This window comes from Aulonocara sp. 'chitande type north' Nkhata Bay, linkage group LG11, assembly GCF_057382095.1.
Source record: "Aulonocara sp. 'chitande type north' Nkhata Bay isolate Kocher_YH1m ecotype deep benthic linkage group LG11, A_spYH_male_GT1.1, whole genome shotgun sequence".
Taxonomy (NCBI): domain Eukaryota; kingdom Metazoa; phylum Chordata; class Actinopteri; order Cichliformes; family Cichlidae; genus Aulonocara; species Aulonocara sp. 'chitande type north' Nkhata Bay.
In genome coordinates this window covers 7248229-7273581 of record NC_141354.1, presented here as the reverse complement: position 1 = coordinate 7273581, position 25353 = coordinate 7248229, and the positions used below count along the sequence as shown (strand labels likewise).

General features: G+C 40.2%; 1 protein-coding gene across 2 annotated transcripts in view; it reads left to right on the top strand.

Annotated features, from left to right (window-relative positions):
• gask1a (golgi associated kinase 1A) overlaps nucleotides 1-25353 on the top strand; it is a 78835-nt gene that overhangs the window by 27351 nt on the left and 26131 nt on the right. Inside the window, exons 2-4 of one of the 2 annotated variants that reach the window (XM_086310327.1) lie at nucleotides 5630-6739; nucleotides 8634-9071; nucleotides 10494-11676. In XM_086310327.1, coding sequence (XP_086166453.1) covers nucleotides 5630-6739; nucleotides 8634-9071; nucleotides 10494-10670 — 1725 coding nt within the window. In that variant the 3' untranslated portion in view covers nucleotides 10671-11676. Of the gene's footprint in view, nucleotides 1-5629; nucleotides 6740-8633; nucleotides 9072-10493; nucleotides 11677-25353 lie in introns of those variants that run through there. The other variant, XM_086310326.1, reaches the window with a different exon arrangement.

Genomic DNA, 25353 nt, shown 5'->3' with positions numbered 1-25353 from the left:
GGCCAGTTTTTTCCAATGACCGACTTTCAGTGATGACACAATGATATGAAATGATAATCTATTGACACAAGGTGCCACAGCAGTATTGCAGTGCAATAGTAATGACACAGCATAAGTCAACTATATGGACAAAAGCCGTGCAGGCAGTTTTTTGCATACAAGTATAAAATATCTGCTTAACACTTAATTTGAAGTGAAGTAAACTAAACTTGTATCTCATTTCAGGAGCTTCACAAATATCGTCACTCAAAAATATTTTAATTGGATGGAAATCAGTCATTTTCATCCACTGTTTACTTTTCCTGTTCTAAGAAGTGCATTTACGAGAATAGCTAGCAATGCTTGTTAGAGTCATTTCTTTACATCTGTGCCGCACATCACCAGAGGCTAGCATCTCCTCCTTCATAGCCTGGTTTGACTTGACAGGGTGTCGAACATGTTTGTTGTTTCCATATTTTGAAAGGGTCTATTCTTTATCAGATGATGTTGAAGTTTTGAAAAACAAAAGCCTGAGCCGATAGCAGCATACCTAAGGAATGGTTCAGGGTAATTTAAAACGTCATCACAAAGGAAAATTTGAAGTTTCCTCATTAGACTGAAATATCTCTAAACTGCTTTCACTGCTTCCCACCATGCTTTAATGCATTAAATCCACGTTGCATGCTGCTTTGTGCCTGCACCTGGTGACCTGTTTTGAATCTACGGGAGCTATGCGTACCTGAACTCTGGTAACCGTGGACACTGGTTTCATTTCATTTGTAGTGGAGAGAGAAACTGCTGGCCCTAGGGCTGCTGTCAAAGCAGCGGAGGAAGAAGAGTGGAGCCAGACAAAGAGGCAGGACTGCAGACACAAATAACCTGTCAGAGAAAAAAGAAAACTGGGAAGATAACAAGTGTAAAATATCTTTAGCTTGGCAGTAATAGTGTCATTTTTCTCTTTGAAAGCACAAAATAAAACGCTACATTGAGTTAGACTCTATAACCTCAGGTCTTTAGGGGTTTGTGATTCTTATCGCGGCAGAAAAGGCTTACATACGCATGTGAGTGTGTGTGTGTGTGTGCGCGGCTTCTCACCACTCTGTATATTTATTCATTGTGTTTTTCCAGTTCTTTCTTTCAAAGTATTTATTCTGTGGGTCAAAGTGCATGACAGCACAGTCAAAAGTACAGCCAACCACATCACGTGACTCATGCAGTGAGTTTTCCCTCCCCTCTCATTCTAAACATTTAAAAAGCCTGGCATCTTTGGATGCTATAGAGAGGTGCTGAAGGCAACAGCACACTCCACTGTTGGCATATTCACATCAAGCTATGCTAGGCTGCACACGAATGGACACTAATTAGCAAATCTCAGCCAAAGTAACTGCTAACGCAGAGGAGTGTGTGTGTGTGTTGTGTGGGGCTGTAGTATTGCATATGGAATGCTATCACCTTGTGTCTTCAATGCAAGGTCATAATTTGAGCTATAATTTGAAACACAAAGTTTAAAGTCACTGCAGAGCCAGGTTGATTGTATTAAATAAGAATCCTGTAAACTGTTAGCAGTTAAAAATTTGTCTTGATGGTGGCAGTGTCGTGTGAGTCTTACAGTGGCTAAAATGAAACTCAATGATAAAGACATTTTTCAGCTTGACCTGCCACAATAACAGGATGGCACTTGTGACTACTATACTGCTTTTCCTTGGTGGGGGAGTTGTCACTGATGAGTTAATGCAGGCTGTTGGTGGGATATTTCATTGGACTACAATGAAAACACATTAGAAATTATTATTATTAGGAAACACTATGTGCATAAGAAGAAAGTACAATTTTAAACTGACCAAAATGTATTGTGTTTGTATTATGTGTGAAGTGCATTAAAAGATTAGTAATGGCTTACATGACTAGAAACAGTAAGAGTATTTTCACTTAGTGGCACACTCACTGCAAATGATTATCTCTCTCAGTTCCCGGTTTGGTTTTTTATAGTCTGAAGTCTACTGTCGGTATCACACTGAGCACTTTTTCACAGACTTAATTTCTCAAAGCAGCAGGCAACTTTTTTCTGTGAAAAAGCTTCAAACGGCCACGGTACAGTACACTACCTGCTCAGCACAGCAGACAGGCTGAAGAATTAGGAAGGAAAAAGAGCCACATACTTTCTTCAGTAGCGGAAGAAGACCAAGGTGGAACTAAATTAAAAATCAATGTTGAACTTGAATAAAGTTCATTTATATGGTACTATGAAGGTATCATGTTAGATTTAATAGTTCAGTATTATAATCAAATTCAGTCATTAGCTGAAAAACTGACTTTGTGCAGTTTAGCTTCATAAATTGTATACAGGAGTGGGGATGGGAACTGGGAACGTCACTTATTAATTTGATTCTCAATGGATTGTCACTGGCTCCACTTGAGAGTCACCACCATCACTAAGCAGCACATCAATGACAACACGGCATGTAATAAATCTGCATGAATGTAATGTCTAATGTTGGGAGTATTTCACCTATTTGTTGTGGTCAGTGTTGGGGTTGTTACTCAAAAAAACGAATGTATTACACAGAACACTTTCCTAAAAAATTATGTCGTACTTTACTGAAACCTGAAACACACTGTCTCATAATTACCATTTGACAATATAAACCGATAGGCTACAGTTACACACACCATTACAAATCCTTATCCTAATGAGGTCACGTGTGATCTTTCTCTTTAGTATTTAGGGTAAGAACACAAAGCCGACAGCACAAATCAAAGATGAAAACGAGCACAAAGAGACTTTAAAGTAAAGTGATTTTACTTGAGAAAAATGTACAGTTAGAAACAGTCGTTGCTTTGGTTACCTGTTTAAGTTCAGGGTCTGGTTGCTGCTGGGGTCAGCAGACACTCAGTTTTATCATCACTCTGTGTAGGTGCTTGCAAAGAGTTGTTGTAGCAGCAGAATGCAGTTGTCTTCTGGATGCACTCTCATCTTTTGACCAAAAAAAAGTTTTGTTTGTTAGCAGGTTAACGGCCACAGTTGTGAAGGTATGTTCACATTTTATGTGATGTAGATACCAGTGATAGGTTGAACTAAGATGAAAATCCGGCCAAGGTCCCACCAAATTTGAAAATCAATAAAAACTTTATCCATCCATTCATTTGCTTCTGCTTATCCTTTTTCACGGTCGCGCGGGGTTGGAGTCCTCCCAGCTGTCTTAGAGCGAGTGGCCAGGTACACCCTGAACAGGCCGCCAGTCTGTCGCAGGGCAAACATATAGACACAGACAACCCTTTGCACTCACAACCATTTAGAGTTTCCAATTAACAAATCCCCACCAACTGCATGTCTTTGGACAGTGGGGATAGGTTAAAAACTATATATTACCCATAATATTTTATTGATCATCTTCAAACTTAAAAATAGACTAGGCCGCGAGGGACATACCTAGGTACCTAGGTTGGCTAAACATTTGACCTTGACCTTCATTGGTACTGCCCTAAGGTCAAAGTTGACCTTGAAAAGAATTTCAAGAAACCATATTGAGTAACGTATTAAAGTGCTGTGCAATCTGTCACCCGACAACATCACAATGATGCCATAAAGATTCGCAAAATCACAGACTACATGAATATATCTTAAAATCTCAAGTTTTTACAGCTTATAGACGCCAAAGATTTCAACCAGTTCTGTGTAAGTTAAAAATAATATAATGCACCATCTTGGTATGTCATACATCTGTATTGTGTATTTAAAAACATCATAGAACATCGGAGTTGAATGAATTTGAACATTTCAGATAAGCTATTTCTGTATTACTTGAGGATTTGTATTAATAGTTAAAATATTATGATTGTGAATTTCTTAATATTTTTTGATATTTTTAAGCTATCTAACAATTGACCAACCAGTTAAAGATTAAAGTGTTAGTGGGACTGCAAATAGCAGTAGCATCTGATTGGTTAAATAAACATTTCAGATAATAAATGGATGGATAAAGGATCTGTATTATTGACTTGGAGTAACTATTTAAACCTCTTTACAACGAAGGTTAAGGTGAGTTTTCAGTCAGAGCAGTCCTGCTCGAAAGTGTCTGAGGCAGGCGAGCTGCAGATTTGCTGTGAAATCCAATCCATTAGCGTGAAATATAAAAAGGCATTAAGAGGTCAGTAAACGCTGCCAGTCTGCTCAGTAATGATCTCATTTATTTAAAGTAATTCAGTCTCACACTAATGATTCAGTGACATTCAATTTCTCCATGTAGCACATTTGATCAATTCTGGACTGAATGTGTGGCTACTATAATATACTGTAGTCTCTTTAACACTGTTAACTACAGCATTAAAAATTGTCTTTGAGCGGTAGATGAATATATCTATATAAGTCTGACGCTCCAAGTCTCACACTGGTACTGTTGGGTAGTTTGTACAGGCTCTGTCAGCACAGGCAGCCTGATTCAGGCCGTCCAGTCCAGGAGAAGAATAATGGAACCCTTTCACAGGTGGAGGAATCTGGGCATGTTGTTAAGAGGCTTTGAGATGAGGAAGAGATCTCAAGGGTCTGAAACATTCCTTCACCTGAATGCAGAAAAAAATGATGGTGATGCAAAGGGAGGGAGCGAGCGAGAGAGCAGGCAGGGACAGAGCAGTTATCTGGGTCAACCTGGCAGCATTCACATATGGCTTTACTTACAGGTGGGGGGAAAGTGTGGTATTCAGATGGAGCTGTGTGGTTAATCCAACAGTTGCAGGAAGTTTTGCTGATGGGAAAAGTGCTGTATGCATCCTCTGCCACTTAGCTTCTTAATATTTCCACTGGTAGGCCACCCTGTCTGCAGAGGAGCTACCATCCTGTTCTCAAACAATTTTATTTCGAGTTTCAGCTCAGATCTGTCAAATAAAACAAATGCTGCTACAGAGACTTCTTGCAACACAACCCCTTGAAAAATTGGACGATAAATCATTGGAAGGGCCAATTCCAGCTCTATTATTTGAATGTCAGCGTCATGGAGTTATAGTTTTGCTGTTTAAAAGCAAATAGAAGGAGTGCAGTCTACAGTAAATAAAGGGCTAGCACCTCTGCGACAAAATCACTTTGACAGAGCCTTCAGCAAGAACACCACAAGTCGTACTGGGGCAGTGAGAGCACATTGTGAGGAATACGGCTTTTCCATCCTTGCTGGGCACAGGCAATGGGCATGCCACAGCTGTATTGGTCTCAGCTGGATAGGTCCAATGCAATTGTAAGCTACTGGAAAAATGCAGCCGCCTGACACGAGCTTTATATTCTTTATATTCTGCTCCTCACACATTCATGTTTGTGCAGCATGCACAGGACGTTTCAGTGCTGATGGCTCTGTGCTACAAAATTCCAGATTATTCCTCTCACGTAAACTGATGACTCAGAGGTCACTATTCTGATCTCACGCAACCGACCCGAGCTGTGTGCCCACATCAGATTGTTTTTCAGCTTTCCCTTGTAGAGTTTGTTTTCTACATGCCAGGAGAAAGACCCCGCAGGAGCACTGAGCACTCCAGTCTGTTTATTGCAGATGCTATCTTTGATTTTTATGTTCCCTCTCCATTATAATCATTGGTCTCTCACTCTCCCTCTAACTTCTGTTTCTTTTTATCTGTTTTTGTGTTTGGTTTTGTTTTTTAACCACAGGCCTGGCGAGTGTGGTCCAAACTCTGGTGTGGTCACAAATGGATCCTACTTCTTACCCCTCTTTTCCTTCTCTTCCTCATGATCTTTGTGATGACAGTCACCCTGCCACTCCCTTCACCACCCGCTCACATCGCCTGGAGGTCGTCCCGGGCCCTGAGTTCTACGGGGGAGTTCAGGTCCAGGAACAGGATTGTGGAGACCCTTCCAGCTGCTGGCTTCCAGCAGCCACTCACTCACATGTACAGCAGGAGCTTGAGAAGCAGCAGTAGAAGAGAGACATCTAAACATTCTGTGCCACTTAAACCTTTCGGGGACGCTGCTGGCAATGACAAAAACAGCATCAAAGAGAGACGTCGCGCTGACATACAAAGAAATAAACACAAAAGCAAAGGCATTGCCTCCAAGAGAAAAGAGCTGGCAGGCGTCAGCCAGCCAGCCAGTCATCACCGTCCCCATCCAGAGTTTATAGACAACAACATGCTGCCAAAGCACAGAATTAAACCAAGCAACCACAGTGCTGTGGCAACGCAAGCTACACAAACATATATTTATCTTGAAAAGAATGCTTCAGCAGATCCCATAGAAAGTGAGACAGGAGCTGCAGATAGACAGGCAGCCAAATTTTGGTTTAGACACACAAACAGGAATGCAGACAAACAGATACATGGCAGCCATACAAGTGCAAAGATAGCACAACAACACCTGGGTTTAAAAAAACACAAACAACCAACAAAACGCAATCTGAAATCAGACAATGTGCAGGCTGTTAAAAAGCCCGCTGGATATTTCATAAAACACCGTAATCTCTCTGAGGATCCCTCAGATGCGAAAAAGATCCCGGGATCACTGGCCAACAGAAAGGCTTTGTCCAAACCAGAGGTCGCTGTGATGGAAGATGACATCGACTGGTGTCAAAGCTTTACAGAGCAGGACTTCCCAGACAGCGACCGCAGAAGGATCAGGGCCGACTTGCACCGCCTTCCCTGGTTCAGCAGGGAAGACATCCAGAAGATGGAGTTCCTCGCTAAGGGCGAGGTGGTTAGCAAGACCAGGATGCCGGGACACGGACAGGTGCTCCAAGTGGCACTGGATGCTCCAGCAGACCAGCAGGTGTGTTGTATTGCTGACTGTAATTTTAAGTTGAAAACACTTCTCAATGTTAAAAAGCTGTTTCCTACTTTTTCAATCACATAATGCAGACGCCTCACAGACTGACACAGATGAGGTGAAAGCAGGTGAAAGAGCGCTGCTCTGATATGACCATAACAAGCCAAAGGTGTAATTTGGCAATGTAAGCTGAATACTGCTTGAGATTGTCAGCCCGTATTGTGTTGGCCTTGAATATTGTGCCATCCTTGTCACACTTCCTGAGACACACAGGGTCAGTGGTGACGACATGCCTGGGTGACAGGATGAGATGCTGAATTCTGCAAAAACCAACAGTGAATGCATCTTAGCGCTGTGCATGTGTAATCGAAGCCGGATACTGTGTGAGGCATGTTATTCTGCACCAAAGAGCAGCTATTCTTCTCTAGAACTATTTAAAACAGCACTCCTGCTGCTGCACTTCATTCTCTGAACACACACACTGTGGTATATTTTGACTCAGTCTCACAGTCGCAGTCATCTCACTGGAAAAACTCATTATTGCACCAAATGTGGATGAATTGGTTAGACTTTATAATCCTATTACTGCATAAAATGTTTGTAATATAGTTACGCACTATGAAGCATTAGTAATCAGTTAGTAAATACTTATTTGAAGACCTTTCTACTTTCTAAACATGGTTTATTTTGAATTAATAAGCTCATATATAATGGAAATAATGCCAGCACTGTTATACTTATAAATGATGGATTAACTGTAAAATATTACAGTAAGTACTACAAGTTATTTATTTATTTATTTATTTAATGGTTTGTGCTGTCATTTAGAAAGTCCATGTAAGTGATACAAAAAGTATTTTGCTCATTCATGCAAAAAAATATGATAAAGACATGAATTCATTGTTTGTGTGGTGAAAGCGGTTTTATAAATACTTATTTCATATTTTAATTCAGTTGATTACTAGTTGTTAGTTTAGTATTTTGTGTGACTGCCTCAGCCTTACAAAGCAGAAAGTATAAATAAAACTGAAAGGTCAGCAGGACGCTGCCTTCACAACAGAAAAGAAACAGAAGCATAACGTGACAGAGAACACATGCAAACAGAATACTGAAATATGTGCCAGACCACAGTCTGAGTTTGTAGAGGATTTAAGACATGCTGAGCAATCAAACATAATAACATTATCACAAAACAATAGAGAATATTTCACAAAGCTTCACAAACAAGTGTAGATACCATAAATTGTCCACCATATTAAACAGTTATATTCAAGTCTAGCGTGTTAATAAAGCCTTCACAAATATGTTGAGTATTACTCAAAGCTGCCCATCTTCACTCGGGGGAAACTACCTGTCTCAGGGTTGCTTGTTTTATACCCAGTCGTGTTATTGACTTGTCAGTTTTGTCAGTTTAATTCCAGAATGAAGGTGTTGGAATAACATATTGTTGTTTCAGTCTTTTCATGGGATTTGTGGCCAAAACCAAAAATCTAGAGTAACAGCAGTTTCATCGATTAATCTGGATTGTCATGCAGTGACAGTGTGACACAACTAAGAGCTGATGGTTGTGCTCACAAGTCAAGCAGGTTTTTGAGTCTGATAATGGATTCCTGCTGTTTATGGAAAAGGAGAGAAAAATATATTACATTTGAAAGAATTCAACAATATTATTATGTATACTCTAGCTCCACCTTTGGCACATTTATATATGAAAGATGTTAAAAGGTCCCATCCTTTAATTACTGGATAAAAAGTCATAATCTGCTAGTTGAATAAATATTCAGTTTGTCGTAAATGAAGTCCTTACAATTAAATATACATGGCTATAGGATCATAATGGGTGCATGGTCTTAGAGTAAAGTGAACAGCATTATCTAACTGTATTCATCCATCACAGAAGCCATCCGTGATGAAAAACTCACATCAGCACGGAGAAGGACGTGGACGTTCAACTACCCACAGTGAGCGCTGTCAGCAGGGCTGCTGCGCCCTGGTCAAGCGCACTGATGACTGGATTGAAGTGTTCGCCTTCCACCTGGACAGAGTGCTGGGACTCAACAGAAGTCTCCCCGCAGTTCTGAGGACCTTTCATAGCCACGTGCTGCCCAACAGGTACATTAATGGCACCCCCAGACCTGCAGTGTGGTGGGACCCAGATATTCACCACCTTTCTGATGAAGACAATGACCAGAACTCAATACAGCTCAGCTGGGTTCACTACCAGAAACTGCTAAAAGCTCGCTGTGGGAGTGAAACAGACCTGAGGTCAGCCCCCTGCGTGGGAGTGCAGCACTCAGAGTGGGGAAGCCTAGCTCTTTTTGACTTCCTGCTGCAGGTAAGAGAAGTGATTTTGTCCATTTTCCTGTGGCTTCCTACTGTAGTAATATTAAACTGTCTATATACATCTCCAAAAATTGGTTCTGCTCATCTGGACGTAGCGTTTTGTGGGAGAAACGTTTCCTCACTCTTCCAAGTGACTTCTTCAGTCTCAGCTGACTGCAGGGAGGAACGCTGGTTTGAGCGCGGAGTATAGGAGGCCATTTACGTGAAAAGGGAAAGACCATCTCTGAATCGAGGAGGGGGCCTAAGGGTACATCTTTCGCCATCTTACAATGCTGTGATTGCAGCCATTCCCGAACTCTCTGTGAATGGTACTCATGGTCTTTGATCAGTGGGTTTTGATCAGTGGTTGTTGATCAATGGTTATGAGAATTTGTATAATTAAGATTAAGGAACTGACCTCCCAGCCCATTGTTCCCTCAGTGGGCTGGTTTCAGTCATAATGTAAATGTACTGTTTATAAGGTTGGGGAAACCTGCAGTCAGCTGAGACTGAAGAAGTCACTTGGATGAGTGACGAAACGTTTCTCCCACAAAACGCTACGTCCAGATGAACAGAATCAACTTTTGGAGATTTACTTTCCTGGATGATTGAGAATGCATCAAGATGTGTATATACAGTTCAGCAGGACAATTTCTTTAGATCAAAAAAGCTGACATGCACTATTAAAGTTATCCAGAAGACACAGGACAATGAATGGAGTTTGCTACTACTACTGATAATAACAATAATAACAATAATAATAATGATGACATGATGACAATGAGTGAAAGGCACGTTTTTTTAAAAGCATCAACCTACCCACAAACCCAGAAAAAAACAGCTAGGTCATGTGACCCTCACCTTGTGGGTTGTAGTGTAGTAACTTCCCAAGCTAGTTAACATTGATACAACCTAAATTTCATTACGTGCTAGCTAGCTAAATTGCTAACTAGACAATAAGTTAATAGAGTTCATCACAGACACTCAGATCTTGACTTTTCTGTTTATCAGTTTGTTAAAAGTTTTATTTTTTTAAACAAGCAAAACACTCCAGTGTCAATGTCTGCTTTGGATTCTCCGCTCTCTTGAAGGTTACCAGTGTCAGGCTGACGTGCTGTTGGTCAGCTGCTTTATTTAGGCATGCATTTCAGACCTAAATACAGTTGAATCCAAGTTTTAAATTACTTGCATGCACAAGTCAAATGTTATTTTATGAGATCAGTCATGAGCTATTTTACATTATATGGAGGAGGCTGAGTGATGCCTTTCAGCTTTAAAAGGTGGAACATCTTGTATCTTGTATGTAGACAAACATGGGCTTTTTGATCGGCCTTAATATCGAAACATTAATTCTGGCTAATATTCATACATGAATCTAGCATGAAATGTCTTATTCGTTGTACAACATTGAAAAGCCAACATTTGTTTCAACCAGGTTCCAACACTGAGGGTCAGTCATGTGCAGCCTGGGTTTCCTCCTCTTTTTAAAGCTCTCCCAGTCATGGTTCTGACATTGATTTCTGCTTTGCTGGATAAAAGCAATAAAAAGACCTGTTGTTGTTATTACTCTGACATTTGCTTCACAAGTTACACAAAGCACATAGTTGTATAAGCATGTGCTTTCATTGGCTCGTGGATTGGGAAAAAAAGACATTTATGGAGTGAGATTGATGAATGTCTGCTCTCAGACACAAAAACCCACACTGGCCAAACTGTTACATTTAGGAGGTAATTAAAGATGCAGCGTTATGTGTAAGAAGCCATCTGGTCACACCTTGTAACTAACGCAAAGCTGTTTGTAGTAATGTTCCCACCAAGAAGAAAGTCGCCTAAACATTTTTCCTAAGAGGATTACAAGCCACAGATCACTTGTAAAGTATAAAGCTGAAGTGGTGATGTACTAGAATAATATAATGTCATGTTATGGGTAACTTTAATCTGAAACACCTGGTTCATGCTGAGTTGGATTTAATGAGCTTTTATAATAAATGTTTCATGTACATAGTGTACAAAACTAATCTCTGCACACTTTATGCCTGTGGGAAAAAAAGGTTTCCACTGGACAGAAAATTATACCGTGTGAAGACTATTATATATTCAACAAGTATAATTTGTAGCATTTTTTTGTATTAAAAGCTTATTATTGCCAATATGAACTCTTACCCGACTTATACATGACATAGCAGATACAACAGAGGAGCATAGCAGTACAGGGCAGTCTGCTGTATGTCTGATTGCACTTAAGTTGATGGCTGTGCCATTTCTAATGTTTTTCCTAACCAGACAATCTTCAAGGAGATAAATAATCTGGAAAAACTTATCATTGTGACTGCACTGAATTTGAATTGTATTCTTTCTAACTTCATTCATTTAGTCAAAGTGACACCCAAGCATATTATGGGCTATTATAAAGTCCACTGATGTGGTCATTTCGTGTTTATTGTATTTCTGGCTGTTCATCAAATTCCCAGTTTTATGCAGTTTTCCTGGTAATCACATTCATCCTGCATAGAGATTTTCTCATCAGTACAATCGCAGCCCAGGAGTCCAGTGGAGGGGGTGTGATGTGGGGCTGTCAACGTTAGCTATAATATGTACTGCCATCACTATAAGTATTGGTTTATGTATTCCAGTGATACTGCGAGCTAATATGTACTTTCACTGTAAGCGATGTCCAGCCATCTGTGATCGGGATGATCTTTCCCTACAAATATTTTTTCTAATTTTGTCTGTAGTGGTATATTAAATAACTCTGTGTGTGGCTACAAATGTAATATGTGGGTTAAAGTTCATAAATGAAATCTTTAAACCTGTTGTTACTGGCTCTCAAATCTTTTCAGTGTCAGTTTGGCTGCAGTAGCAACTGCTGAAGCTGGTAAGCTCCTTGGATGAGAAGAGGGAGGCAAAAAGAGTTAATTGTAGTTGGCCTGAGCTGCAGTTCCTGTCAGACTTTAGCTTGCCTAATGAGCCAAGTGCACTGTCATGTTGCTTTTTGTCAGCCACACTTAGGAGAATTAATGCAGTTATAAAAAAAGTTTACATTGCAGATTACGGTGTGAAATTTTAAACCAGTGGTATTTTTTTCTGTTTGTTCACATTTTAACCCTCTCGAGGCAGGCGTTGCCAATTTGCAACAGTTAAAAACTAACAACCTGATTACCCCACATACATATTCTATGAGTTTTTTTTACTCAGAAGTACCACTGCAGGACTTGGTTGTGCATTAGCAACAAAAAGTTTCATTTGAGCCTGAGAGGGTTAAAGATAGATGAACAAAAAGTGCTACAGACGTGCTGCTAGACTGATTTATTTGGTTTGAGGGGTTGTGACATCAGTAATGTAATTAGAAAATAGACTGCACTTGCACAGTAGTTCATTTTGTTGGTGAAATACAATTATGAATATATCCATTTTAATCCAGTTTATAAGTAACCCCCCAAACGTTCCAGGGCCTCCACCATTTCTGCTGAAAAGGATGTGTGCTTCCATTAATGTAATTTCCAGGTTTTTCCACCTGGACGGGAAAAACATGACCTTTATGGTTTTCCCTTCCAGAGACTGGATCACATCCTCATTTTCTTTAAAAGACACTGAAACGTTCCCAAGCAGACATAGGAGTATTACCTTTTTCTGTACTAAGACGTTCTTACTTACATACTGCCGACATTTGAATTCTCAAACATAACATTGCCTACATAACATTTACATTTGGGACAGCTGAGGTCCCAAATTGTAATTCTGGATGGCAATTGCAAAACCTTGTCCCAAACATCACTGTCTATTACAACATTTGAGCAAAATATACCAGGATGTTCTTAGCCGTGCAGGGAATTGAGGGTCGGGGGAGCAATCAAACACACATCACAGGTTCTGCAAACGTGTGTTCTGGTTGTTCAACAGGTGTTTGATAAATTGCTTGTATTGTCTCCCTTACTGTTGGATCATGTTGCACCTATGATTACAAGAACTGGAGTCACTTACTTGAGAAAAACACAATCTGAAGTCTGTTATATTTTCTCCACAGTGGCCTCTGTTCTGGTGTGTGTGTGTGTGTGTGTGTGTGTGTGTGTGTGTGTGTGTGTGTGTGTGTGTGTGTGTCAGTCAGGGGTAGAGTTTCATCCTCAGCCAGACAGTAACCAACAGAGTATGAGAGATTTCCTGAAATAGTTGCCTTTATTTCTCATTCCCTTTTTATTCTAAGTGTGATGCCTAATTCTCCTCTCCCTTCCTCTGTTCAAGTCACTGAGTTATGCTGTGCACTGTGGTGACTCACACCTGAGAGGAATTGCTAGGCTAGTTCCAGCTTTTGTCAGCAGTCCTTTATGCAGACAATAAGAAGAGCATCACTCTGATTAGGATTTATCCATTACGCCCCTGGGATAGCGCTCAGTTCTATGACCCACTGTGTGCACCTTCGCTAATCTAATATAAATTGCTGTTTCTCAGCAAGTACTCTTTGTGCGTGGGTTTTTTTCATGTGTAGATGACATCACAGGCCATTTTCAGAGATCCTAGTTTTAACTGACCAAGGTTTTTATTTGATCACTTAAGGAAAGTTTTGGGTTTCTTGTGCGACTAACAGGGACACAAACCTCATGTTATGCTTGGGGTTGGTACTATTTTCTCCTTTATTTGTCCTCCTGGAGGAGCTGGACTAGTTACAGGATGTTATCAAAAACCAAACCTAAAGAAAAATCCATTTAGCAGAGGGTTTTGGAGAGGATAACTTAGTTGGTCTGTGGAAACCCCCGGTTTGGGGATTTCTCTTCCAGTGCTCCATTTGTCATGTTCATCTACACCAACGCAGGTTAAATTGATTCTCAGTGGTTTAAGCTTCCTCACTGGATAGAGTGGGCTCCCTGAAGATTAATGTGTTTTTACACTTTGCTGATCAAGTGCATTTAATGTCTGTTCATCTCATTTTTTTTCAGTAATCTACTGTGACAAATTGTGACAAAGTTCCCACCCACTGCATTTCTTTTATCTTCTGGAAGGCATCACCACTACTGAGTTGAAATCCATACAGCTACTCACTGAGTTTATTAGATTTTAAAAGAAACAATCAGTACTTTAAAAACTATGTTTCTGACTTTTTTCTTTAAGAAGTTGGAGAGCAGAGAAATTCGCTTCTATATGGACAGTGTGTGGAAAGCAGATGTTTATCTCCACTTTTTTAAATTGGACTAACATGACGAATAACTTGTAGCATGTTGAATTTTGGGTAATGTAGGTTTTGACAGAGAAGAAAAACGTGGATTAATGCATTGGATTTAACAGACGGTGAGCTTTTTTTAGTGGAGTAAGATGATCTAATAAGACTACAGTCTTTCAAATGTGGGAGGAAACCTGAGCATTAGTATTAAATTCATACAAGCGTTTAAACACCACACATGCATGTCTTTGCCAGCAAGGTCATCAGAGGCAGATGCATTTAAGCTTTTTTATGATCCAAGCACTGCATCCATGTTCCCGCAAACACAATAGCCTCCTTCTCTTCCTAATGCAGCAGATGTTTAACTATGTTTTCCTTTTATATCTATTCCAGTTTTTTTTCTTAACAGCAAATAACACAGTCAGGTTGGCAAGTTTTTCCCCAGAGAAAACTCACAAATGTGTAGTGTTTATATTATGCTAGAAAGAATCTGTTGTGTAATGTCACTGCTTGCAGTAAGAATTCACAGGAGCCAATATATTTTACATACAATGTACCATATGTACGGTAATTTTTGAAAGTACATTTTGTGTTAGTGACTCACTATAATTTGTAGCAGTGCAGTAATTGCCAAGTTAAGAATCACCATACTGTTGGCATGTTGTATGAAGCACCTCGAGTTACTTTTAATACTTTGATGAAGGAGCTAAAATAAAATTGAGTGTTTCTGGTTAAAAAAATAAATAAATAAAAGCAGTGCATCTCTTTTAGCGACAGGCTGAACATCGTATAAGTAACGAGTAGCAAACTGTGCAGATGGAATTTATGTGCATGTCACTGCCAGTACGCTTAAGCTCTGGAGACGAGAAGTACTGCAGTTTTCCTGGATTTATCACTGGAGACATTTCCAGCACCCGTCAGTGCTTCCCCTGTGAGAAAACAATGACGGACATCTTTGCAAATGGAAACATGAACAAAATGAAACAAATACAACAGCAGTGATAACACATTATAACGCATTTTATTTAAAATTCTAGATTCAACTGATTTTTGGTGTGACTTTGAATCCAGCCCTCACAGGGTGGGTGGTTTTGGTTTCCACTGAGCATTAATACGCCAGTAAAGATGTTATAATTTAATATTTCTTTCAAGATCTGATGTGTGAGTTAAATCATCCCTTAATTAATAATTGTGAGTATATGATGTGATTAATTGCTCAGTCTCATTCATTCTATCTTTTAACTCTTTTGTTAGTTTGAGTGTGTGCTGCAGCATACCAGAGCTGACAGGCTGATTTTTTTTTACATCATGGATTAACTTAATGAGCAATACCTACACACCAGAAGTGTTTCTTTGGATTTCTGCTTGTGTGTGCAAAAAGTGTGTGCCTGTGTCTGTGAGTATAGATCCAGTACCATCGGTTCAATTAAAAATCCAATATAGCTCCCGGTGTGTATGTGCACTTTTGGTTCTCAGGGTCTGTGTCTTTGGGTTTGCAATTTTAGTGGAGCTCGTTTAAAAAGTGTTAGCTGCTAATGATCCTGTCAGAGCTGCTGTTTCTGTGCTAAACGACAGCCTGCGAGTAGAGAGTGGAAACTTGACAATGATAGGTAGTTACTTTGTAGTATATGGGAATACTACACTAATGATTGGGAGTCATTCAGTGTGGATATTTACAACATTTATTAGTGCACTGATGAGAAACCAAATCAAATGGAAGCACTAAAGGATTCAGAGGTACAAATGCAATAAGTAAAAGCAGTAAGCTGCAATGAATCCCCCCAGGAACATCACTGAGCTGTGAGGGTAGTCCGGGGGCCACGATCGATTAGGATCTTTTCATGTAATTTGGCCACAAGTCTCCAGCATCCTGAAATTACTCACTTTGAACAGAGACAGTATGAAGGAAACACGGCAGTCTGAGAGTCCTGGTCTGAGCTCAATGTTCCCTACATCTTCCTCACTGACTCACAGAACTGTGTATCATGAAGAGTGATGAGTAAATGTCCTTCAGAACTGAGTGAAAATGCTGGAGACATGCGTAACTTATCTGATTACCCGTAGTGTGTGGGAAGAGGCTTTGCTCACAGCCCTATTCTCTCTATTCCACTATTACCCTGTGGGATGGTTGCCCCCTCTCTTTATCTGATGCTTAATTTCTTTAATTAACGAAGAAAAAAAACATACATTTGAAATGTGTAATTTTGTAATTTATGTTATATTTTTAGCTTGTAATTTGAGTTTTCCATAAAAAGGCGATGACAAGGCTTTAGATTTGAAAATCATATAGGAGAAACAGAAATACAATGTTAATAAGAATGAATAAGAAAACAGCAACAATGTTCATGATTGTACTGTTTCAGCTACAAAAATAAAAGGATCTTTTACTGCTTTTACATTTGCAGTTAGAAATAGGCATTTATTGGAGATTATGTATGGGAATTTCAGGAGTGGGACCACGCCTCCAAACACCCTCCTTCCGGTTGTCATCTATATAGGTTCACCCAGTTCTGCAAGCTGTTCATTCTCGTTTACGTGCCCCACCCTCCCTCTCTCCTTGTTCTCAATTCTTTAACTTCTTCACTCCTATTTAGTACATGGGGATCTGCCAGGCCTGGGAGCCGTCGCCAGTCCCCTTCCAGCCCTTTCCCCAACCGCAGCTCAATTCATGTCCAAGCATTCACCTTTAACTACTAACCTAAAATGAGAACGTCGGCCCAGCTAGTGAATTTCAATTTACTGTGCTGTTGCTGAGGCAACCAGCACCATATAAGTTTAAGGTTCATTTTTCTTACATTTTACCATAAAGCATAAGTGTACAGTTACCATTAGCTTAAATTAAGCAGAATGTGAATCTGCCATTTCCTCATTTGCAGAAATAAAGTGGTGAAACATTTTTATGTTGCGCTCCAGCAGCACTGCACATGTGGCTCTATGCATTAGAGGCATTAGTTGTGTTTCATGCCAAGTTTTTTCTCTTTATGTTTTTAGGGGAGTTTAGAGTAGCAAGAAAATCCAAATTCAAAACTCAGAGACTAATTCCTGTGCCAGTTTGCAAATGTTTGCAAATATCTGGATATTTATGCAGTTAGAAAAGCTGAGATATTTTTTTGCTTGATTTGGTCAAATGCCTTTCGTGGTAAGTTGGCAATGCAGCCCGTGATCAGCACACCGTCACTGTGAATGATAACAAACATTAGAGGTAGGAATCATGACATTATCACTTCACTCACAATACTTTTTTCAACTGTAAATCACGTCTGTGCCCCAGTATTTGTGTTTCAGGTCCTGGATTAATATTCTTTGATTTAGTGTTATTCATGTTTTCCCTATTCGTCTCTGTGTGTTATATGCGTAGTTTCTAGTCTCTAGTTTTCTGCCTTCCCTGTGTTCCACGGTTAGTTCCTCTTGTCTCCATGTTTCATGTTCCCTCTGTTCCCCTAGTCATCGTGTCTCCATGTCACAGTGTCAAGTCTGCGTCTTTGTAAAAGTCTTATGTTTCCTTTTTTATTTTGATAGTTCCTTGTCCTCTGTTCGGTGTATTCAGTTTTGCTTCCTGTCTGATTAGTCCTGTGTTTTCCTCTGTGCGTTGTCGCGTCGTACTCCCTCATTGCTGTCGTTTTTCTCTGTCTTGCCTGAGATCTTCTGGTGCTGTGTTTTTCTAGTTTCCTAGTTTCCAGTGTCGGTTTTGTTTTTCTCTGTTGTAATATTCCGAGTTTTTGTCACAGCAAATAAAGCTGTCTTTTTCAGTTCGACCTTTTGTTTGGGTCCTAATCCTGCGTGCCACAGCTGTAATATGACAGGGAGACCTTCCTGCATCCTTCCTGTCTCTACTGCTGCTTGGTCTCCACAGTTGGTTGTGGTCACTTCAGGTTTCTGTGGCCATGTGGACTCTGTGTTGTGATGTTTGTACTCTGGTGATTTGGGTGATTTTGGTGGCAGTGGAAGTGTCCTCACTGCTGTCTGTTTCTGCTTGGTTCTTTATCCTTTTTTCGCTGTTTGGTTTCTGGCTTTCATTGTGATACATTTTGCTGCAGATTGGATAGTGAGGAATATCACAATGATGTCTTCACAAATTTGCAACAAAACCAAAAAACAATGTTGCATCAGAGGTATACTAGGTTATCTTACTTCAGTTTTTCTTAGTAACCAACACTGTTACTAAACCCTGCCATAATTTGGAGATAGTGTGTTATCAGTTTGTGACTGAATGGGGTCAGGTTAGCAATTACGTGCAGTCTGTTTCTGATAATACAGCAATTAACTGTGATGAACTGTCAAAAATCTCCATAGACAGAAATTCGCAATTAATTATTACATTTGCACTCAGTGACCTTCCTGTTCTTTAGGAGTATAACCAGAATACAACCAGCAGGGCAGCACGGTGGTTAGCACTGTTGCCGCACAGCAAGAAGATCCCGAGTTCAATTCCAACATCAGGCCGGGGTCTTTCTGTGTGGAGTTTGCATGTTCTCCCCGTGTTTGCGTGGGTTCCCTCCAGGTACTCCGGCTTCCTCCCACCGTCCAAAGACATGCAGCTTGTGGGGATAGGTTAATTGGAAAATCCAAATTGCCATTAGGTGTAAATGTGCGAGTGAATGTGAGGGCGAATGGTTGTCTGTCCCTGTGTGTTGGCCCTGCGACAGACTGGTGACCTGTCCAGGGTGTACCCCGCCTCTCGCCCTATGACAGCTGGGATAGGCTCCAGCGACCCTGAAAAGGAGAAGCGGAAGCGAATGGATGGATGGATGGACAACCAGCTGGCACCCAGTTGCTTCCAGTTCCCTTGTGCTAAATGGGACTTTGTCAAGCTAAGTGTGTCAGGTGGTTTTTTGGTTGAGCTGATTTATAGTAAGTTTGCTCGCCTAACATTATCTCGATATTTAGTGTCCCTGTTTCGGTACATGCAAAACATACTAAAATACTAAAAATTAAATACTATGCTCTATCAGTTAATTCTCACAACCCTAATGAACATAAGGTGACAGTATACTCGGTATACTCGGTCTCGGTAAATCGACTGACTCAAACACACTGTCCTTTATTCTGTGCCTTTAAGCATTTTCTACCTACCGCGCACAGAGACACTATGACAGCTGCGTCTGGAGCATTTTGGGTTTCAGTGCCTTGCCCAAGGACACTTTGAATGTGCCAGGGATTGAACACACATTTCAATTGGGTTGAGAGGAGCCTTTTATCAGTGGCTGTCTTGGAACTCAACAGGCCTTTTTTTTAATGAGGCTGCAACACTGACAGTAAAGATAAATGTAACATTTACCCCCTCATTATTCTCAACTGCCATCTGGCTCTTAAAACAAACAGTTTGATAAGCCAGTAAGTTTGCCTGCTGGTGACATTAGACATTAAATAAAGGTTCAGTGTATTGTACCTGTTGTTTCAATTGAAAGTGTTTTGTTCATTGAGTCAAGGGCATGCTAGTCAGCTAGATGTTTAAGTGCTGCAGGTGCATGTGGACCTGTGAACCTGCAAGGAACGAGAGCTATTGCGGTTTGCTAATCTTAGCCATACTGGTTTACAGAATGTGATTAATGGTTCGTAACGGCTAACAATAAATGTTTATATAGATAATGTGTGACATTTTCAGCTCTCTTTTCACAACACAGAACCAAATGAAATGTTTTACTTTAAGAGCTTAAGAAAATGTCTCGTGACTACAGATACAGTACTGGTGCATTGGTGACTTGCAGTATACATTTACAAGGTACTGGCTACATTTCTGTTTGTTTACTGTTTGATTAAGAAGGTGGGATTCAGTTGGCCATATCTTGGTATGTTTACACACACACTTCAAAGCAACGACTGCAAATAAAGCCTGGCTCCTTAGATTAGAGCTGCCCACAGTAATCCTGTTTACACCACTGGAAGTACGCTTGAGATTATCCAGAGAAAATTATGTTTCTACTAAATTAAAGGAAAAAAGCATGCTTTTGACAGCTTTGATGGTGCTCAGGGTGACAATAAATGTGAAATCTGGGTAATTGTTCTAGGCTGGAGTTGGATTTGCAGTTTGTGTGCCAAGATTTTTAGACTGGTGGAGTTAAGGATCGTACATTCAAAAACACCTACACATACTGACACTGACCTTACTTATGTTCACTTAATGAAGACATCTGCTAGCAATACAGTTGTCCAGACTCACTAGCCAGTTAAGTGTGCATCTTGCTAGTGCTGGGTTGGACCCAGTTTTGCATTGAGAACCGTCTTAATTCTTCATAGCACAGATTCGACAAAGTGCTGAAAACACTCGTCAGAGATTTTGGTCCTTACAGACCTGAACAGCATCACACACTTGCTGCAGATTTGGAAAATCTCTTTTTCAGTCTATTCTCTGTAAATCATAGAGACGATTATACTGGAAAATCTGGGAGGACCAGCAGTTCCTGATATACTCAGAACACCCATGCCACATTCAAAGTCACTAAATCACTTTTCTTCCTCATTCTGATACTTAGTCTTGACCATACTTACATGCCTAAATGGATTGATTTCCTGCCATGTGAGTGGCTTTTTAGATATTGTGTTAACGACGCAAGTAACAAATTGCCTGGTTAGTGTTTTTAAAGGTATTTTTCCCAAAGGGCGGTGGGATCTATGATTGTTACTAGAATTTTCAATTTGTATTTTAAATACCGTTACAAATACAAAAAAATACAAACAATTATGTTATGCAAACAAAGTTTTTTGCAGCTGTTTACCTAAAAATGCAGCAAAGGCGGTTTTTTTAAATAAACATTTCAAACTATTTACAGAACAATCAGCTGTTCTGCATCAAATTTGATGCCACACAAATTATTTGTGCCACTCCTAAAAAAAAATTTCTGTCCACTATGAGATAAAGGAGAACATCAGCCTGATACCTGCAGGCCTGACACCAGGAGATGTATCACTCCTGTAACACCTGTAACATTCAGCAGTCGCCTCATTGTTCTGACACACACAACAAAACTACTGACTACACACTAACTACACAAGATTTGCGCTAAACGTCGCAAATCTCTCACATCTCAAAACACCGCCGTCACTCCTAAAACTTCCCCCTTCCTAAACAATTGGTCATGTTGGCCATGTTGTCATATCATTTTTTGATTGGTCGACATGGTACATTTTTCGACCAATAGGAAAGGGTGTTTTTTTTTGGTTTTGGTTTTGCTCACAGGCTTTCGAGCGTTTTCCTTATAAAACGCAGTTTTTACCGTTTCTTCCCGCAGTAAATATAAACAACGATAGGATTCAGGAAGAAAACCAAACATTGCAGATATTTTTATCATAACTCTGGTTTTACGTGGCTTATCAACACAATTTAAAAACTGGTGTGAAGTCCACACTTGTTCCATCTGTCCTGCTCACGTCTCCAATGGTTGTACACGTTGTCATTAACATGGCTTCACTCCACATCAGCCACGCTGTCATAGCCTGTCAACGACGTTGATTAGCTGCGTATATACGAATGTGAATCGCATCATTGGATGGACTATGGGATAAGGTGGCATCATTCTAAACACATACGGGAGCAGCCAGTCACTCACTGACTAACACTGCAAAACAGAATTGTTAAAGTTTTAATTTTAATTTCAATTCAGGTTAGTTTTTTTTTTGTGCACAATGCAGATTTTCTGTGCGCAGAGACCGTGCCAGCAGTGCGCAATTGCGCACGCGCACAGCTTAGAGGGAACATTGGGTGCTGTGCTTCTGGTGACTGGCTCCATACTTTGCTGATCAAACAGAGTTGGTAAGATAGGCAGCCGCTGTTTCTCTCATTGAGTTTTTCCTTTCCAGTCACCTTTCTCACTCACTATGTATTAATAGACCTCTCTGCATTGAATCATATCTGTTATTAACCTCTGTCTCTCTTCCACAGCATGTCTTTATCCTGTCTTCCTTCTCTCACCCCAACCGGTCGCAGCAGATGGCCGCCCCTCCCTGAGCCTGGTTCTGCCGGAGGTTTCTTCCTGTTAAAAGGGAGTTTTTCCTTCCCACTGTCGCCAAAGTGCTTGCTCATAGGGGGTCATATGATTGTTGGGTTTTTCTCTGTATCTATGAAGCGCCTTGAGGCGACTTTTGTTGTGATTTGGCGCTATATAAATAAAATTGAATTGAATTGAATTGAATTGATGTTAGACTTTTCTCAGCTTCAGACTAGAGCCCTAGTTTCGCTGGACGATAAGTTATACTATTTTAACTCAAACACACAGCTTGATGCTGCTCCAGGTCAGTCGGATCCTTGACAGAGTTGGTCCCAACTCTGTCAACAAGAGCTCAAACTGCCAGCTGGCATCCTGAAATATGTACAAAAGTGGTCGTGACACAGCTTCAACTTCTGGATCAAACCATGAAACTCTCCCTGCTGCTGGTTGCTCGTGAGAACTGGATGAACCCAGAATCTCCATTTCTTTCTTTTCTTGTTTAGAAACATCAGGAATAGCTCATCATCATTTGATGCTGACTTAATTTTTTCACAGTGTGTTTTTTGAGGAGAGATTTTCTGCAGAAGCGCTTTCAGTATACATACACGACAAGTTCATATCCAAGAAATTCTGAATTTTCTGTTGCTTTTTCACAGCATTTTAGTTGCAGGACTGATAAGATTTGCTGCCTCATGGCAACCATAATGTTATTGTTTTATTATGAGCCATAGCCTTTAGCTTATGATAAGACACAGCACCGAGAAGGTGACATGAAAAGAATGCTATTTGATAAAGTTATTTTCAACTACTCATCCTTTGCAGGATGAGCTAGCTGACACCACTCTTCAGTACCTTGTGACTGTTGTGCAAATGCTAATAGTTGGGTGCTAACACTGACGCGCACAGTGAGGCTAACATTTATGATAAGTGTTCAATACTTGAGGGGAGGGGCTGTGTGTCAACCGGAGTAGGCAAAGATGATTCTGTTGCCATTAGTACTGTTACAAATGAGTATCTAATCCCACAGTAATTTTTAATATTGATTAGTATCAATATTATAAGTTTTGTCTTATGTTATGTCCTCCAAGCAGAAGCAATACAAGAACGCAACACTAATGGCTAGAAAAGAAACTAAACTGTTTGCCTAATACAGACCAAGGGACAAAATATTCCCTGTGGTTTCATGTATGATGGGAAATAATAAACATGCACATTACGCAGAAGAAACAAAACAGCATACATCTGCAAACCACAGCTGTCGGATTTGCCTAAGAATTCTTATATTTTTTACTTCTTTTCTAGCGTCATCATTAGCTGACAGTTGTCTGTGCATAAACGGGTATAAACAGGAACTTCTTAGAATTAAACCTGCACGATTTTATTTGCAGCAATTCTACAAATCTGCCTGTATGTTAGTGCTAGAATGCAGGAGAGAGAAATATATCAAAGATAACGTTCTGTGGACAGGATTAACTGAACATGACATCTGTTGAAGAACAGGTGGTGATTTTAAGTTGTAATTATTCCTCTATCAGTTCTGAAAACCAGCTCACAGATGTACTACACAGTAAATTATTAAGCGCCCAGTTAGGCGAGGTAATATTAGATACCTCTGTTTTTTCATACCTTGACATTTTTCACTGAGGTGTATCGCAGCGTTTGTAAAAACGAAAAGAAAAAGAACAGAAAGGTGCAGAGCAGCTGGTGATGGAAGGCACTCATGCAATGAATGTGAACAAACAAACAAGTTAATGTCTGATTTAACTTTGCTTCCCTCACTACAAACTAGAAACACTCATTTGGATGCCTGTAGTCCATGTTGTCTTGACAGCTGTCCACCCTTCTGGGCTAATAAAAGCATTAGGATACTAGCTACAGTGGTTTCTTTGTACTAGACCAGTTGGTTAGTCTAACGTATTGTTTAAGTAAGTATTATGTAGGGAATCCTAACCTTATTCCACAGATTCCTACAGGACGACTTGATGACATTACGGAGTCCACTGCAGCAGCAAAGGGTTACTCTCTTTAACTAGAGGCGATGCTCATGTTATCAGTTATCAGTGGGACTAAACCCACAACATTTGCAAACAGTTCTCTAGTTCGACATTGTTTTCTACTTCTTGTCTCCATCTTTCAAAGCTCACTGAAATTAACTGGCTGTTTACTACTACATATCACATAAGGTATCTTCATGCAGTGCATAGGGTCACACGACTGAATTCAGAGACATTATAGAAGAGGGACATGGCACTCAAATACAAATGAATAAAAATATATATGCAAATGACACAATGGGAAAGATGGTGTGCACCTGTTCATCTATTCATAACAAATGGAGGGTGCTACGTTACTGTAGTAAAATGTTGAGCATTTACTTTTATTTGGGTCATTTATATCATCCATCCATCCATTCGCTTCCGCTCATCCTTTTCAGGGGGCGCTGGAGCCTATCCCAGCTGTCATAGGGCAAGAGGCAGGGTACACCCTGGACAGGTTGTCAGTCTGTCATAGGGCCAACACACAGAGACAGACAACCATTCGCACTCACATTCACTCCCGCATTCACACCTATGGGCAATTTGGATTAATCAATTAACCTAGCCCCACAAACCCCCACATTTATATCTGCAGAAATTAAAAAAAAAAAATAGAAAAAAACAGAAAATAACCAAGAGGGTGTAAGTTGAAGCTACAGCTTATATAACACCAACCTGATGCAAGAAACTCAACGTATAAGGAAAATTAGAACAGTGACAGTTTTAATCTCCCACTTAAAAAAGGAATCACGACAGAGAAGAAAAAGAAAGAAAAGGTAGACCGTTCACGTCAAACCCAGCTATAGATGAACTCTTTGTATACAGAGCGTCTTCACACTGAATATTTAACACAGTACTGAATAATTACGTTCAGTTCTTTTCATGTCACCTTCTCGGTGTCAGGCTTGTCGCGACATGCGCTGCTTGCACTGTGGCGACTGCACCCTGCCGCTAATTTTACAACGTCCAATAGACATTTGGACCTGCTTCGTTCTGTCCACACTCTCAGATGGAATGTGTATCTAACACCCATCTACAGTGTGTGTGTGGGATGGAATATGAATAACCCATGAGGCTGCTCTCTCCCCCTCTAGATGTCAATCCCTGTAATAGGGCCAAGCTCTAATAGCCTCCTATTGATTTGCTGAGAGCCGATGAGGGCGCCTCTGAACACTTGTTTCT